The 13,658-nt window shown below is 37.9% G+C and overlaps 1 protein-coding gene across 1 annotated transcript in view; it reads right to left on the bottom strand.

Moving 5' to 3' along the window:
* Positions 1 to 6,407: 6,407 nt before the first annotated feature.
* The window catches only part of LARP1B (La ribonucleoprotein 1B), a 115,359-nt gene continuing 108,108 nt past the window's right edge, over positions 6,408 to 13,658 (bottom strand). Inside the window, exons 17-20 of the mRNA XM_065404658.1 lie at positions 9,833 to 9,942; positions 9,578 to 9,705; positions 8,283 to 8,508; positions 6,408 to 7,666 (exon numbers count right to left, since the gene is read on the bottom strand). Of these exons, the coding sequence (XP_065260730.1) occupies positions 7,656 to 7,666; positions 8,283 to 8,508; positions 9,578 to 9,705; positions 9,833 to 9,942 (475 nt within the window). The 3' untranslated portion in view covers positions 6,408 to 7,655. The remainder of the gene's footprint in view (positions 7,667 to 8,282; positions 8,509 to 9,577; positions 9,706 to 9,832; positions 9,943 to 13,658) is intronic.

Below are 13,658 nucleotides of genomic sequence, written 5' to 3'. Positions count from 1 at the left end.
GGGTAATGTGCTCTACAGGGGTGTGATTTCTAAAGAGCACCTACATGCTGCACATTAATTGGTCCATATAGACCCTGCATAACTAATGTTTAATATTAAATTAATTAGTGCAGTCTGTTAGCAGACTTTAGAAATCACACTCCAGTAGAGCCCATTACCATATCATGTGGAAAAACCTGTGATTTCTTGCATCAGTGCTTCTGTGAATTTGGCTCCAGGAGGGTGTATCAGTGTTGTCTAACCCTGCACAGTGGCAAAAACAGTTCAGCTAGTCTGTCTTGCATACAGTACAGCTACCACTCTTGCCATGTGCAGTGCAACTGCATCTCTTGCTATTTAACCTGATGCCTACACACAAGCACATTCATGTGACAGTTTTTTCCGGTTGCAGAACACTACATGTGTACAGATACTAAAACTGGTGCCTATTTTTTTAAAATATATATTATGTATATAAACATAAAACTAGATTCAATTCAGTTTTTAAAGCTGCAATATATGATGAATCAACAGGAGAAACATTTAAAAATTTACAAGCTAATAGTAGTAACTAATCTCTGAATCCCAAAGACTACATAACGGTCCCACTAGAGCAGAAAGATGCCCAATTCCTGAAAGCAAAACTTAAGACTTGATATTTGTCAATAGAGGATTATAGGTCCTATACTACCATCAGTAGACAGTGCTCTGTTGCATTAATGCAACTACATGTACTTCAGTAGATTTAACACAGGTGTAAGAACAATTAGGTCCACTCTGTACAAAGTGATTAACACTGGAAACTTCTTAAAAGGTATCAAATTCTTAGCTCTTAAAAAAAAAAAAAAAAAAAGGGTTGTTAGTATTAGTCTTTCATTGAACTACTTATTGGAGTCAGACAGTAAGAAGAAACCGAGGGGGTGCAGGGTTGGCAAGGCTGTTTATACCAGCACTATGAGCATGTGGCACCAGACAGCGCTGGAGCTGACCTGAAGATGCCACTCAGGGAAAAATTCCACCAACTCTGCTCAGGGCACGCACACACCTACATTGGAATTGACACATGCAATACATCTCGAAGAACAACAGCTACAGAAAAGTTAGTAACAGTTTTCACTCGCAGGCTGTAGGACACTAGCAACTTTGTAGCAGGACAGAATATAACTGGAAACCCGTTTAGACTCTGTGGACATAGGTGTACCTTTAATCATGTCCACAACGGAAAAAAAATCAAATAGCTCTAGTCCTGTCCAAACAGAAGGCTAAACCCCTCCAAATATCCAAGGTGTGAAGGACTGCATCCTCCTTAGACCGATGAGGTTTAGGGTGAAACCCCAGAAGATGAATAGTCTGATATGAATCTGATGTGATGGTAGGTAAGAATCCAGGATGTGGGCAGAGGGATACCTTGTCTTTAAAGAAAAGAGCATAGAGGGTGGTGGTTAGCCATCAAAGTACTTAACTTACCAACTCTCCAACCAGAGATGATATAGCCACAAAAAAAGCGGTTTTCAGGGACACTTGTAAAAGTGAAGACATAGCCAGAGTTTCAAAGAGAGGCTTCATCAGAGAGGTGACAATTAAGTTCAAATCCCAGGTCGGGGTGAGTTCCTTGATATTTGGAAACAGGTTAGATAACCCTATAATAAATCTAGAAGCAAGCGTATCCGATTGCCATGAGCAATGGTACTCTCTTGGTATGGAGAGTAGATTGTGGGCAGACCATCTGCCCTCAACAGTATGGTCCTATAGGGGAGCTCACCATCCTAGAAGGGAGGAATCAAACTATGGGATGACAGGGAATGGATAGTTGAAGGGGATTCCTCAGCAGACCTGTGGATTTTTCCACTAGGTGAGAGACTAGCACATGCTGAGGAATGCAGAGCAACTTTCAAACTGTGTCTGCTGGGGTATAAATGTCCTGAGCCAAGCCTGGAAACAGCAGAAGTGCAAGTGGGCATGTAGCATGATGAAGACAGATGCCACCATGTGACTGAGGAGCTACAAAGGCTCAATGGGACATGAATAATCAAATGTGTCAGAATAAGAAATCTGTCTTCCGGTAGGTTGCTGTATTGCTGAGCAGGTAAGAGAGGACTTCTCAACGTTTAATTGAAGTCCTAGCATGGTGAGCAGGGCTGAAGCTCTCTAGATGGCAACCTGGACCTCAATGCAAGAGCATCCTTTAAGCAGTCAATCATTGAGGTAAGGGAAGACTGACTCCCCAGCAATGAAGTAGGGTGGCGACAACTGCCATAACCTTTGCAAACATCCCAGGGGCAGTAGAGAGCCTGAAGGAAAGCACTCAACACTGAAAGTGCTTTTGACTGATGACAGATCACAGAAACCTCTTGTAAGAAGGATGGATCACGATGTGAAAATACGTATCTTGTAGCTTAAGGGTTGTGAACCAATCCCTAGGATGATAGCTGTGAGTGTTACTATCCTTGTGTCTTGAAGTGCCCCTTGAGGCGAAAGCTCCATGAAAGTCAGGCTGAGGTAGATGATCAAAAGAACCTTGGATAGAATATTTTGAATCAGAAGAGCTGTTGTCTCCACAATCCAGAAAAGGGGGCGGCCATAGACAAAGGTGGAGGAGCAGATTATCTGACAGTTTGCATAGGTACCAGGGAACCAGTTGGTACTGGGGATGAAATAGACTATGGTACCATGAATCTTCTCTCACACATGAAGGAAGACTCACTTTCATTGTTAGAGACAAGCACAACTTTGGAGAATCTGAATTCCTGCTGTACTGGGCAGATCTGCGCAGAAACCCGATGAGTCTCTGCAGCAGAAGCCTGTGGTACTGAGAATAATAGAGTGTGTTGGCACAGATTGACTGGTAGATCTGGGTACTTTAGGACTCTCTGAAGAAGTGGAGGTTGCCACTGATATAGGTTTCCTCAGTACAGGATCAATAGTGTCCACGGGATTTAGATGTGAATGAACCTTCAATACTGAGATGACTTGGAGCATCAGCAGTACCTTTTGTGAGGAGCAAGTTCTCCCATACTGCAAGTTTCTTGTGGCCAAATCCTTCCTGAGCTGGTTTGGAGTGCCTTTTGGCAGATTTGATACTATTACCCACAAATCTCTCTTGCACAATAGTCAGGAAGGCGATCAAGCTGCAGAAATAGTGTGTTGTGGTCACTTAAACTGATACACAGTGGAGTATCTGGGCTTGGATCTAATACAGGTTGGAGGGATTGCTCCATATGTCCCTGTCTGTCCTGTAATGACTCTTGAATCCCAAGCAAATCTTGCACTTAGAAAGCACGTGAGTATCCTCTGAACAGTGGATATGGTGCAAGTGGCCATCACTAACTGGGATGGACTCCTACCAACTGAGGCAATACTTAAATCCTGGGAATTTAGGCATACCCCAAGGAAAAAAGTTCTTCAGTAAAGGAGAGTTCCCCTGGAAAGGAGGGAGGCTAAAAGCCTCCCGAAACTTTTGCCCCCTTTAACTAAACTAAACCTATTAAAAATAAAACTGTTAAGATAGTCTGTTAGGACTACCAGAGATTAAAGTAAAGATTAAATAAACAAACAGATAGCTAGCAAAGCAAGTGAGCGCTACTGAATGCTCTGTCTCAGGCATAGATGGTGGAAAAAAGAACTGGGGATGGTTCATCTCTCGTAGCCCTTTATGCCCTTCGTATGGGGCCTGAGGATAGCTAGGGTGTGTGTGGACCGAACAGGCACTGCAGCTGAAAATCTCTGACCCAAGGCACATGGGCAAATTAAGATTTTAAGACTACGCTTGAGGGTTGATTTGCAGATTTACTCTGTGCAGAACATTAGTCTCCTTTGTTTATCAAATAGCAATGCTACGGTCTCTTTCCCATCCCAAAATGTTTTACATGCCTTCTGAACAATATTCATGCAGGCACTGGAATGAGATGATTTTTTATGAGTTTTCTTTTTATATTTCTAACACATTTCAGAACGAGTTTCTCCATGATGGGTCAAATTCACTGCTGGACTAAATGACTTGAATAAAGTTTTCTTTTCCCCAGCTGTGAATTTGGGCCCACGGTACACATTTGAATTAATTCAATCACTATTTAGTTATAGCCCTTCTACACTCCTTGCATCCATCATTTGATTATAGACTGCCCACATTTTAACTGCTTATCCAACTCATTCTATTCGACGTGCCATTGCGGCTCCGTTCTATGCAGGGAATGGGATCCTTGAAACTGATGCAGGTCAAAGTAAGCCGAGTAACAACAAAAGGAAAATCAAATGTATCTACAATTTTACTAGATGCTAAAAGAGTTCTAGTTTTCCCCCTTCCTCAAAACCCTTCATTGTTTCTCTGCATAAAGTTTGAATTCCTCATCCTCATTTTCAAAGTGCTGTTCCAACACTACGCTTGCATTCCTCTTTAAGTAACTTCCCACCTCAGGACGTAGAGACTCTTCTTGCTTAGATACTCCTTTATCCCCTCCCACTTGGATCCTGGTGCTCTTTTCAAACTGCCTTTTGACTGGAATAACCTCCTTTTCCTCTTCATAGAGTCCTAGGACAGAAGAGACCATTGCGATGAACTAGTTAATAATTTACACCTTACTTCCAGTCTGAACGTATCTAGCTTCAACTTCCAGCCACACTGGAACAAGTTACACCTTTCTTTGCTAGACTGAAGAGCCCATTAAATATTTGTCCCCTTATGTAGGTACTTAAACTGAAATCAAGTCACCTCTTAACCTTCTCTTTGTTAAGATAGACAGATTGAGCTCTTTGAGCCGATCACTAAGGCATGTTTTTTAATCCTTTAATCATTTTCATGGCTTTTCTCTCTGAATCCGCTCCAATTTAGCAACATCATTCTTGAATTGTGGACATCAGAACTAGATACAGTATTCCAGCAGTGGTAGCACCAGTGCCAAATACAGAGGTAAAATAGCCCCTTCTCCTACTCAAGATTCCACTTGATACATCTGAGGGCTTTAAAATCCTCCCTTTAAAACCTACTCCCCTTTGCCTGATTTTGCACATCTATTTTACAGTTGCCATATTCACAAAAAAAATAAAAAATAAAAATTTCAGATATGAATGCCCCCCCTCCTGTTTTCTTTTTCTTATTTGTGTTCTCTCTTATCCCTAATGTGTGATATCATTTCCTGCACTTGTCTAATATAAATGAAAGGCCTTTGGGCAGTGACTGTGAATTAGTTCTGTACAGCACTAGAGAAACTTATGTCACTACATAAATATTGAATAGTAAACTGGATTTTTAAAACAGTTATTGATCTTGTACATCAGAGCTACAACAACTTCAAAGGCTTCCACTCAGTGCACAGAATCAAGCAGGAATAGTTTTTTTTGAAAAGAAGTGCTGCAAATTGAGCTAAGTAGACATTTTGGACTAGCTTAATTACAGCATTAAGCCCCAAGAAGCAGCATGAGCCAAAAGAGAACATCTAGGCTGAAAGGCAGATTGCTGTTGAATTAGTTTGAGAAACTTTTCTTTCAAATGAAGAGGCAGAGTTTGAAGCTTTTCATCAATTACATATGATTCATTCAACTCACAATATTCTAAGAGCTGGAAAGATCAGAAATTCAAGAGATGGCAGATCCCAGGTATGTATACTAAATTGTAAGATTATTTACAAAGGGGATTTGTAAAAACACACAGCATATTTGCCTAAACAATTTAACTATTTGGATTCCTACATTTTTAGGAATTTTATAAACATACCATACTCCAAGTTACACAGTCAGTCAATCTCATGCTGAAGACAGTAAGCTACATCTTCCACCTCAAGAAAAGTAGGTGTACACATTACTGATTATCAAAAGATCATGTTGTGTTGCTTGCTACTTACAAAAAGTCATATCCACTTCTGTAATATTGCTTTCTTACCATTCACACATTTCCTCCAGTTCTCCAGGAAAAAATAACTTTAAATCATGGAATTCCACCAATATATAGGCAATACATTTCAACTAAGAATTATTTCCAATTTTGGGTATTATCTAGTACTGGTGACTGTGTATATGCTGGATATTTAATAAGATACTGGATACTCAGAAGGAAGTATGGGGAGAGACATGCGGCTGCAGTTAAAGATGGTTGCAGGAAGGAGTTGTATTTGTTTTTGAGGGAAAAATAAGCTAATCCATCTCAAAGAAGATTACTGTCTTCTGCTTAGGGCCATGTTTAGCATTTTTTACCTGCCTCTTTGTTTTAAACCAAGAACAGGATTATATGAAAATGATTCTATTAAAATTGCAGAAAACTGGTTATGAATTGGTGAATCAAGCCATTCCTAATTTCAACAAGATTAAATTCCATAACAAATGCCTTCACTCACCTATAAAAGTAAAGTTCATACAAGTCTACAATCTCAGCTTTAAACAATGTTTTCATGTATAATTTTACAAATCACAAACAACACAATTGGGTTTTTTTGATATTTTTATAAAATTTGCAAAGATATAGCACAAATTACACACACTGAATGCTAAATATGCACACATTTCATTCAATAAAAAGTGAAAGTAAATATTCAAAGTCTATTACTTGTATATACAGTTTCAATCCAAATTTACATTTGCATCATTTTCATGGATAGAAAGAGGCATGGATCAAACAGCTCTGAGATGTATGACTAGTATGTTGAAAAGATGCTATTTAAAATGTTCATTTGCATCAATTCCTATTATGTTAGTTCCTATTTTCCTTTGAAAATAGGTTACTTCTAAAAGGCTCAATTGTGTATTGAAATTACTTTAACTACTAGGAAGGCCACTGCTATATACTCATTTACAAGTGCGTATGTGTTCATAATTGTTCCATTCAGATTCACAAGGTAACATAACTGAAAAATTTTAATGGACTTGAAGTTACATCAACTTCTAAAATCCACTACAAGTTTAAAAATCATTCTTTGGATGTTGAGTCGTTTAGGACACCTCCCAGTATTAAGGCATCAGTGTTAGACATTACTTCTAGTTATAAAGTTAACTGAAGGCGGTTTGGCAGTTAACAAGTATAGCAAAAATGAACTCATTCCTATCTTCCCACCTACCTAAGAAAGAAGTCATTTCCTCAGTTATACTAAATCTTCTAAATCAAAATAAATGACGTTAATAAGTAATTACGGGTGATAAAACTCGTGATTTTACTCATGTTCCAACACTAGAAATGAATGTTTATTTGAATTGTTTACATTTAATGAAACTAATGTCTTGACCGGTTTGTTGAAATCTCATTTAGTCTTATACCTAGCAGAATTTTAAATTATAACTTCATTCACATACATTCTAAAATAGAAAAACAAATTTAGAATGAGTGCTTTAATTTTTAAATTTGTCTCAAAAGTAAAACTAAATATTTGAGTTGAAATTAAAATAAAATCTTAAAAAAAAAATCGATCTGCTATACCTCTCGTAGCACACTTTATAACCATGAAATAGAGAGAAATGAAAAAACAAGAACCTCTATGAAACTGAGGATGATTTGAATGTTATTTGCTATTTTATGAACCTGCAAAAACTGCAGATATTTAGTGAATTTAGGACAGTACATAAATCAACATACCCACTTTCCCCTTCTACTTTACTTTTGCTCACATTCATATAAAAACAAGTGTTGAACACTTCCTTAAAACTAAACCAGTTGATGTCCACTTAGAAAACTCCACACCTAACAAAAACACTAACTATGGAGATCCTGAAATAAAAAATAGAAAGCAAAATAATTAAATAGAATCCAGAAGCACACACAGTTCCTTAGAGTTTCACATCCTTAAATGTGCTTTTACTTTTTACAAAAAAAGCAAATATTTTTATAGTTATATATGTAAGAAGGAGCCTACAAACTTAGATCCTTTCTGTAATTTAAAAAAATATACATTCTCTCGGCTTTGATACGTACAATTAATAATTCATAATGGGGAAATTAGGTGGAGAAAGCTCAGTAAGTAACATGAATATACTGTATCTTCTTTAAGAAGTATGAGCTCAAATGTAAGGCATTCCCAAAATATTTTTTGCATATAGTACAGGAATGCCATTTTTGTAAACAATAGCTCAAGGAAAGCAATACTGAAACCATAGACATTTTCCTAGAAACCCTTTGATGATCTCAGAACCAGCCACCCCCAACCATGGGAAACATTTTTAACTTTCTTGTGAAAGAGAAAATGCAATCCTTTGTCTTCCCATACATTTGTTTTTAATCAAGCATTAGAACAGCTCCCCCTGAAAATTTCTGAACTAAAATATTGATGTAAAAGTTGGCCTCAAGAGCACTAACTTGTCTTAAGTCTATTTTTCAGATATGTCACCTTCTGTTGATTTTGTGGCAGCACTGTTCTGGCCTAACTTGTCAATTGATTCCTGCGCAGTATTCCCATCGTGAAAGTTTACTGGGATCTGAAACTGATGGTCAGCTGTGGTTTCAGCAGCAATTAGAGTCTTAGAAGAGGATGTAGGCTGATGTCTATGACAACCACTCTCCTCACCTATTGAAGGTGAAGGTCTTTTTCTCCCAGATATTTCACTAAGAGGAGGCTGAAAACATTAAATTAACCAGTTTAGTATTTTTTCTACAAGTATGGATATTACTACTTTTACTTTCATAGTAGAAGATCCAACTAGAATGACATGTTTAAAAGGTAGGAAGACTAACCCACTAAAACAGTGCTATTGTTATGAAAAATCTTTAACATTATAAACTCAGTAATGTTCTAGTTTTTTTTATAGACAACGTCCATGCCCCCAAAGATTATATAGTCTAATTGAATTTTAAGATAGGTATTTGACTCCGTCCTGGCATTAAAAAAAAAAAAAGTCAAGCATGAAAAGAATAACCCACAACAAAATATGTGGTAACAGTTAAGAGAAACATGAATTAAACAAAACTGTCACACGCTAATGCTCTGGTGGTACACAAGGTCCCCACCCTGTGCACTGAGCACCATCACCTACCCCAAAGTCACTGAGTTGGGAGCACACAGCACCTAAAGGAACATTAATTGGCTACCCAACATCACAGTCTTAATGCCCAGCCATTTATGGAAAATTAACATTACATGAAAAAGCACAGAGTTTTCCTTTATACCAGGAGACAGACTCACAAACAGCAATTGAAGTCAGTAGACACTAAATAGTAAGTGTGATGGCTGTCAGTGCAATTCAGTAACAACTGCTCACTGGACATTATTGACTTGCTGCATTCTTATAACTAGCTGTTGAGAGATTACCTACACTAAGAGCACTAATTACAGGTACACAGTCAGATAATTAAAAACAAAAATGTCCTTACTTATTAGCTTAAGTTTATGAAATTGAACATTTTCTAAATCTATTTTTTTCCATTAGTTCTATTTAGCATTGGCATTTCACTCATCCTAGACAGTGAAAATGGATTGATCAGTTTCAATTTTGTTTAGTTTCACATTCTGGCTTCTTGTACCATGCTGCAAACATTAAAAATTAGCAAATCTAAACAAAAGTATTTTATTTAAATGTTGTAAAAAAACCCAAAACAATCTTGGTTTTACAAAACCTAAATTAACCTGATAGTGTTCCTTTAGCAATAGTACACTGAATGCTTTGTTAACAGAACTTACAAACTTACATCAACTCTGAAGTCCTCCAGTCTCTTAAAGTTACAAAGGTATTCCTGCAGTTTGGGGTCAATGGGTAGAGTTTTGGATTGAGAGTATTTCAGATAAGCCCAAAACTTTTCTAATCCATAAAGCTGACCTAATAGCAGAAAAGATCATTGACAATTTTACAAGTTACAAAAAAGGAGTATTAAGTACCTAACTGTAAATAGGTAATTTCTCACAATTCCCCCTATCTTTAGAGAGCCTTAAGAAATGGGAATTACCAGATTCATAGTCTTTTTTTGTTTCTTCTTGGAAATCCTTGAAGATCTCTTGTCTGAATTTTTTTTCCAAACCATAGCTGTAAAATCTAAACAAGCATTCCAATCCATACCTGCAAACAGAGAATAATGATTTAAGTGCATATTACACTTCCTCAAGGGATGTAAATGTTCTGTCCTTCCCCTTTACACTTGAGTAAAAATTAAATACAATGGTTTAAACTTTCTTTCCTACCCATCTGATCCCTTCCTTCCCTCCATCCATTTTTACTTACTTCTAAATTTCTTTCAGTGTTGTAAGTATTCAAGGAGTCAAATAAAAGAACGGCTCTTATAAAAACATACTACTGACAATGGGTCTCAGATGGTCCCTCAGCTCCCACAATTGTGTGTGCAGCCCAGTGGAAGACAGGTTGATGCTTTGTTTTCCTATAGATTGATATTTTTAACTTTGCAGTGAGGAAACGTGCAGAATACTTTAAAGATGCCAAGAGCTCGTTGACTTCATTCTCTACACATTTTCCTCCACTTTGAACCAAGTGCTTTGTGGAATAATCTCCACTTCTAACATGTCAGTCACTTGAATCCTTGAGCTTCTGGAGATGTCAAACATATGGAATCTGTAGATGCTAAGCAAGGACTTCAGATTTTCTTTATTCCTTGATTACTTGGAGACATTCTCAACAAGATTTTGCACTCAAACCTTCCATGGCACACCCCCTTAAAACACAGTGTAATTGTTTGTTAAACTCCAACAATATGCTTGTCACTGGTACAAGACAAATAGTCTCTGCCTTCTTGCTTACAGTCTAAAAAATTAAGACAGCGTCTTAAACAAGTTCCTTGAAACCAATGAACTGCCGTTTTGTACATCTTCACTTCTCCCAAATCCAGGGAAATCTATCTAAACTCAAAATCCCAGTTTTGAGGAAGTTATACCAGAGAAATATTATTGGAATATTTTTGTTGTTTTTCTAGTAGTCTGAACAAACAAGAAGTTTTCCTCTTTTTCTGACTCCCTATATAGCTGTGAGCAAATTATTATATAATCTATATATATTTTAAATAAGGTCTACCTTAAGCAGAAGTTACGAACCAGATCCAGAAGTCACTTAGTGAAATTCTAGGTCCGTGTTATGCAGGAGATCAGACTAGATGATCCAAATGGTTTCCTCTGGCCTTAAAAATCTATGAATCTAAGCAGCAGCAGCAGCATCTCTACCTCATATTCCTCACAGTCAGTAAAATGGGTAATACTTACTCTGCCTTCCTTATTGTGAGGATTAGTGTTGATGTAACACTTTCCAATTACAAAGGTGAAGTAGTAGTATATACTACATTAAAGGATTTGGAAGAAGCTCTATCATGTGCAGGGGAAAAAAATCTTTCATGGATAAATCACAACTAGCGTGATCAGATCCTACATCCTACTTTCAGTATTATACCAATTCTCCAATTCTAAGCACTGCAAAAAATATGAAGACCGCTGTTTGAACAAATGGAAAAAAAGAGCTATAGACTATTGAGCTACATGGAAAGAATGAGCCAAGAAACTGTTTATACCACAAAAACTATTATCATGCAATTGTGCATTCCCTGCAGAGCCAAAACATCCTGTAAGTATACATACCAATAACTCACTAAACTGTCCTAAATATCAAAGTATCTGAACACTTAATTTTATAAAATACCAAATTGATAGTCTATTTTGTCATACTCTCTCTCCATTTCCAAGAATAGAAGGGATGTGTTTTTCTTCTTCTATTATCTTAATTATGGAAAAGGACAAATAGATGGGTTTTGCATTTTGTCTTGAGGACTTGTAGGGTTTATAGTCATTTTAGATCATTCAAAAAAGGAGTGTGGAGAGTTCCATCATCCTTGCAGCTATGTCGGGGCAGAGGGTGGAAGAGAGCACATGCACCAGGCCTTGGTAATTTAAAGCCAGAACCTTAAAACCTGACTGACTGATGAGCAGTCAGTGAAGTGACCAACACACCAGATGGATGTGTTCTTGTCAGCTTTGTGTTGCTCAGTAGGCAGGCTGCTGTGTTCTGGAACAACTGCAGTTTCCTCAGCATCTGCAGTTTCATTCCCAGATACAGTGTGATACAGGAAGTCTGGACTTCAACGTACAGGTTGCTGTGGCCTACAATTCATAAATCAAGATAAGGTGGAGTGTCCTGGACAACAGTAGGCAGAAGCAGTTCATTCTGGCTATTGTTATTTGGGTAACCAGCATCAGCAAGTTCAGCAAGACTCAGGCTGCATACCAATTTGATGATGGGAAAGCCTCTCGCTGACTGGTAAGGCATTAACTAGTTCCTCAGAACATTTCACTCTCCTCATCAGCATTATCTACGGTACTTGTCCAGTTTTGCTTCAGTCAGCTGTTCTTCATCCAACAGCTGATCTCATTCAGGCTCAGGGACAGCTAGGAAACAGAACTTATCTTTATTTCATAAGCACACAGTAGGGCTGGGTGTGTCTCCATAGTGCTAGCTTTTAAAATCATGGTCTGACAGACAATAAATAGGATTTTGGAGAGCATAGAGCTTTGGGGATTTTCACATATAAGCTCTGGATGTGCACTTCCCATTTCCCAACACAATCCTCTGAATTCAGAGAGTGAGGAATAGGAACCATACTATCATTCTAATGCCCTATTATATCTTTGAAAGTGAGCTAGCAACATTCCATACAATATTCTAGGACCGCATGTACCTTCTGCCAAATCTTTTGAAGAACTTGGAAATCACACTAAATTGTGGCGGGTGTACTTTACATCTAACTCCCCATACATCAGAGACATCTGTCACCAGATTTAAGAGCAGTCAAGGACCTAGCAGAGTTTAATTACTTTTGGAGTTGTATCTGATAGCAAAAAGATCCATCATCACTGGATGACCCTCTCAAAGATTTACTTTGCTACAAAACTTCTGCTCATGGTGGCCTATGATTCTGTGATTTATTGGGTAGTATGACTTTTTCCTCTTTTTTAAAATGCTGGTCAGATGCACCAATGAGGAAGACATTTTTATCTGAGATAAACCATTCCCAAAGACTTGCTGCTTCTTGATATAATAACAGAAGACAAAATTCTTCTGGGATTTTAACAGTACATTACCACTATGTTACCTGTGAAAACCTGTCCCAACTTACATTTGATCAGAGGAGCAACATTCAGCGAGCAATTTACAGGCCCAAAAATTGTGCGCGCCATATGACCTCCATCAGTCTGCAAAGGTCTTGGGTCACCAACAGGCCCAGATGAGTATCCTACAACCTAAACTACGAATGTCCATTTTAACAAAGACAGAACTGATAGTGCAAAGGAAATCTCCAGCAAAACATGGTCTAGATGGGATCATCACACTGGAAAAATGACAATTTCCAGAGGAGTCCAAATCCTGTCTAGATTGAAATAATGCATTTAGAGAGGAAATTCAACCAGCTTTTCTTTTGCTCCTGGAATCCAGCTGGGGGTCTACTTTTTCTTGAGCCCTTATGATAGCAGCGAAGAGGATACCATAGGGAAAAGACTACACAGATTTCATCATCCAAGGGGATGTATTCAACATCAGATGATGACAACAGACAAATTAATGGATTTCATTTGTATGACTTAGATCAGACATTGGTATTGATGACTCAAGAGTTTTTGATCCGACTTAGCTGTTCCGTCCTCTTCTAAAGAACCTTGAGATTCCTATCCCTCTCACTTCAGACTTAGGGTGGAAAGAGTGCAAAAGCACACAGCTGTGAGGTGAATGCCCAGATCTCCAAGGCATTTTTGGCTTTGGGCACATTGGTCCATTAAAGGATTACT

This window comes from Emys orbicularis, chromosome 5 (genome assembly GCF_028017835.1).
Source record: "Emys orbicularis isolate rEmyOrb1 chromosome 5, rEmyOrb1.hap1, whole genome shotgun sequence".
Lineage (NCBI taxonomy): Eukaryota > Metazoa > Chordata > Testudines > Emydidae > Emys > Emys orbicularis.
Note: the sequence above shows the minus strand (reverse complement) of the source record. Positions and strands in the feature narration are given on the sequence as shown.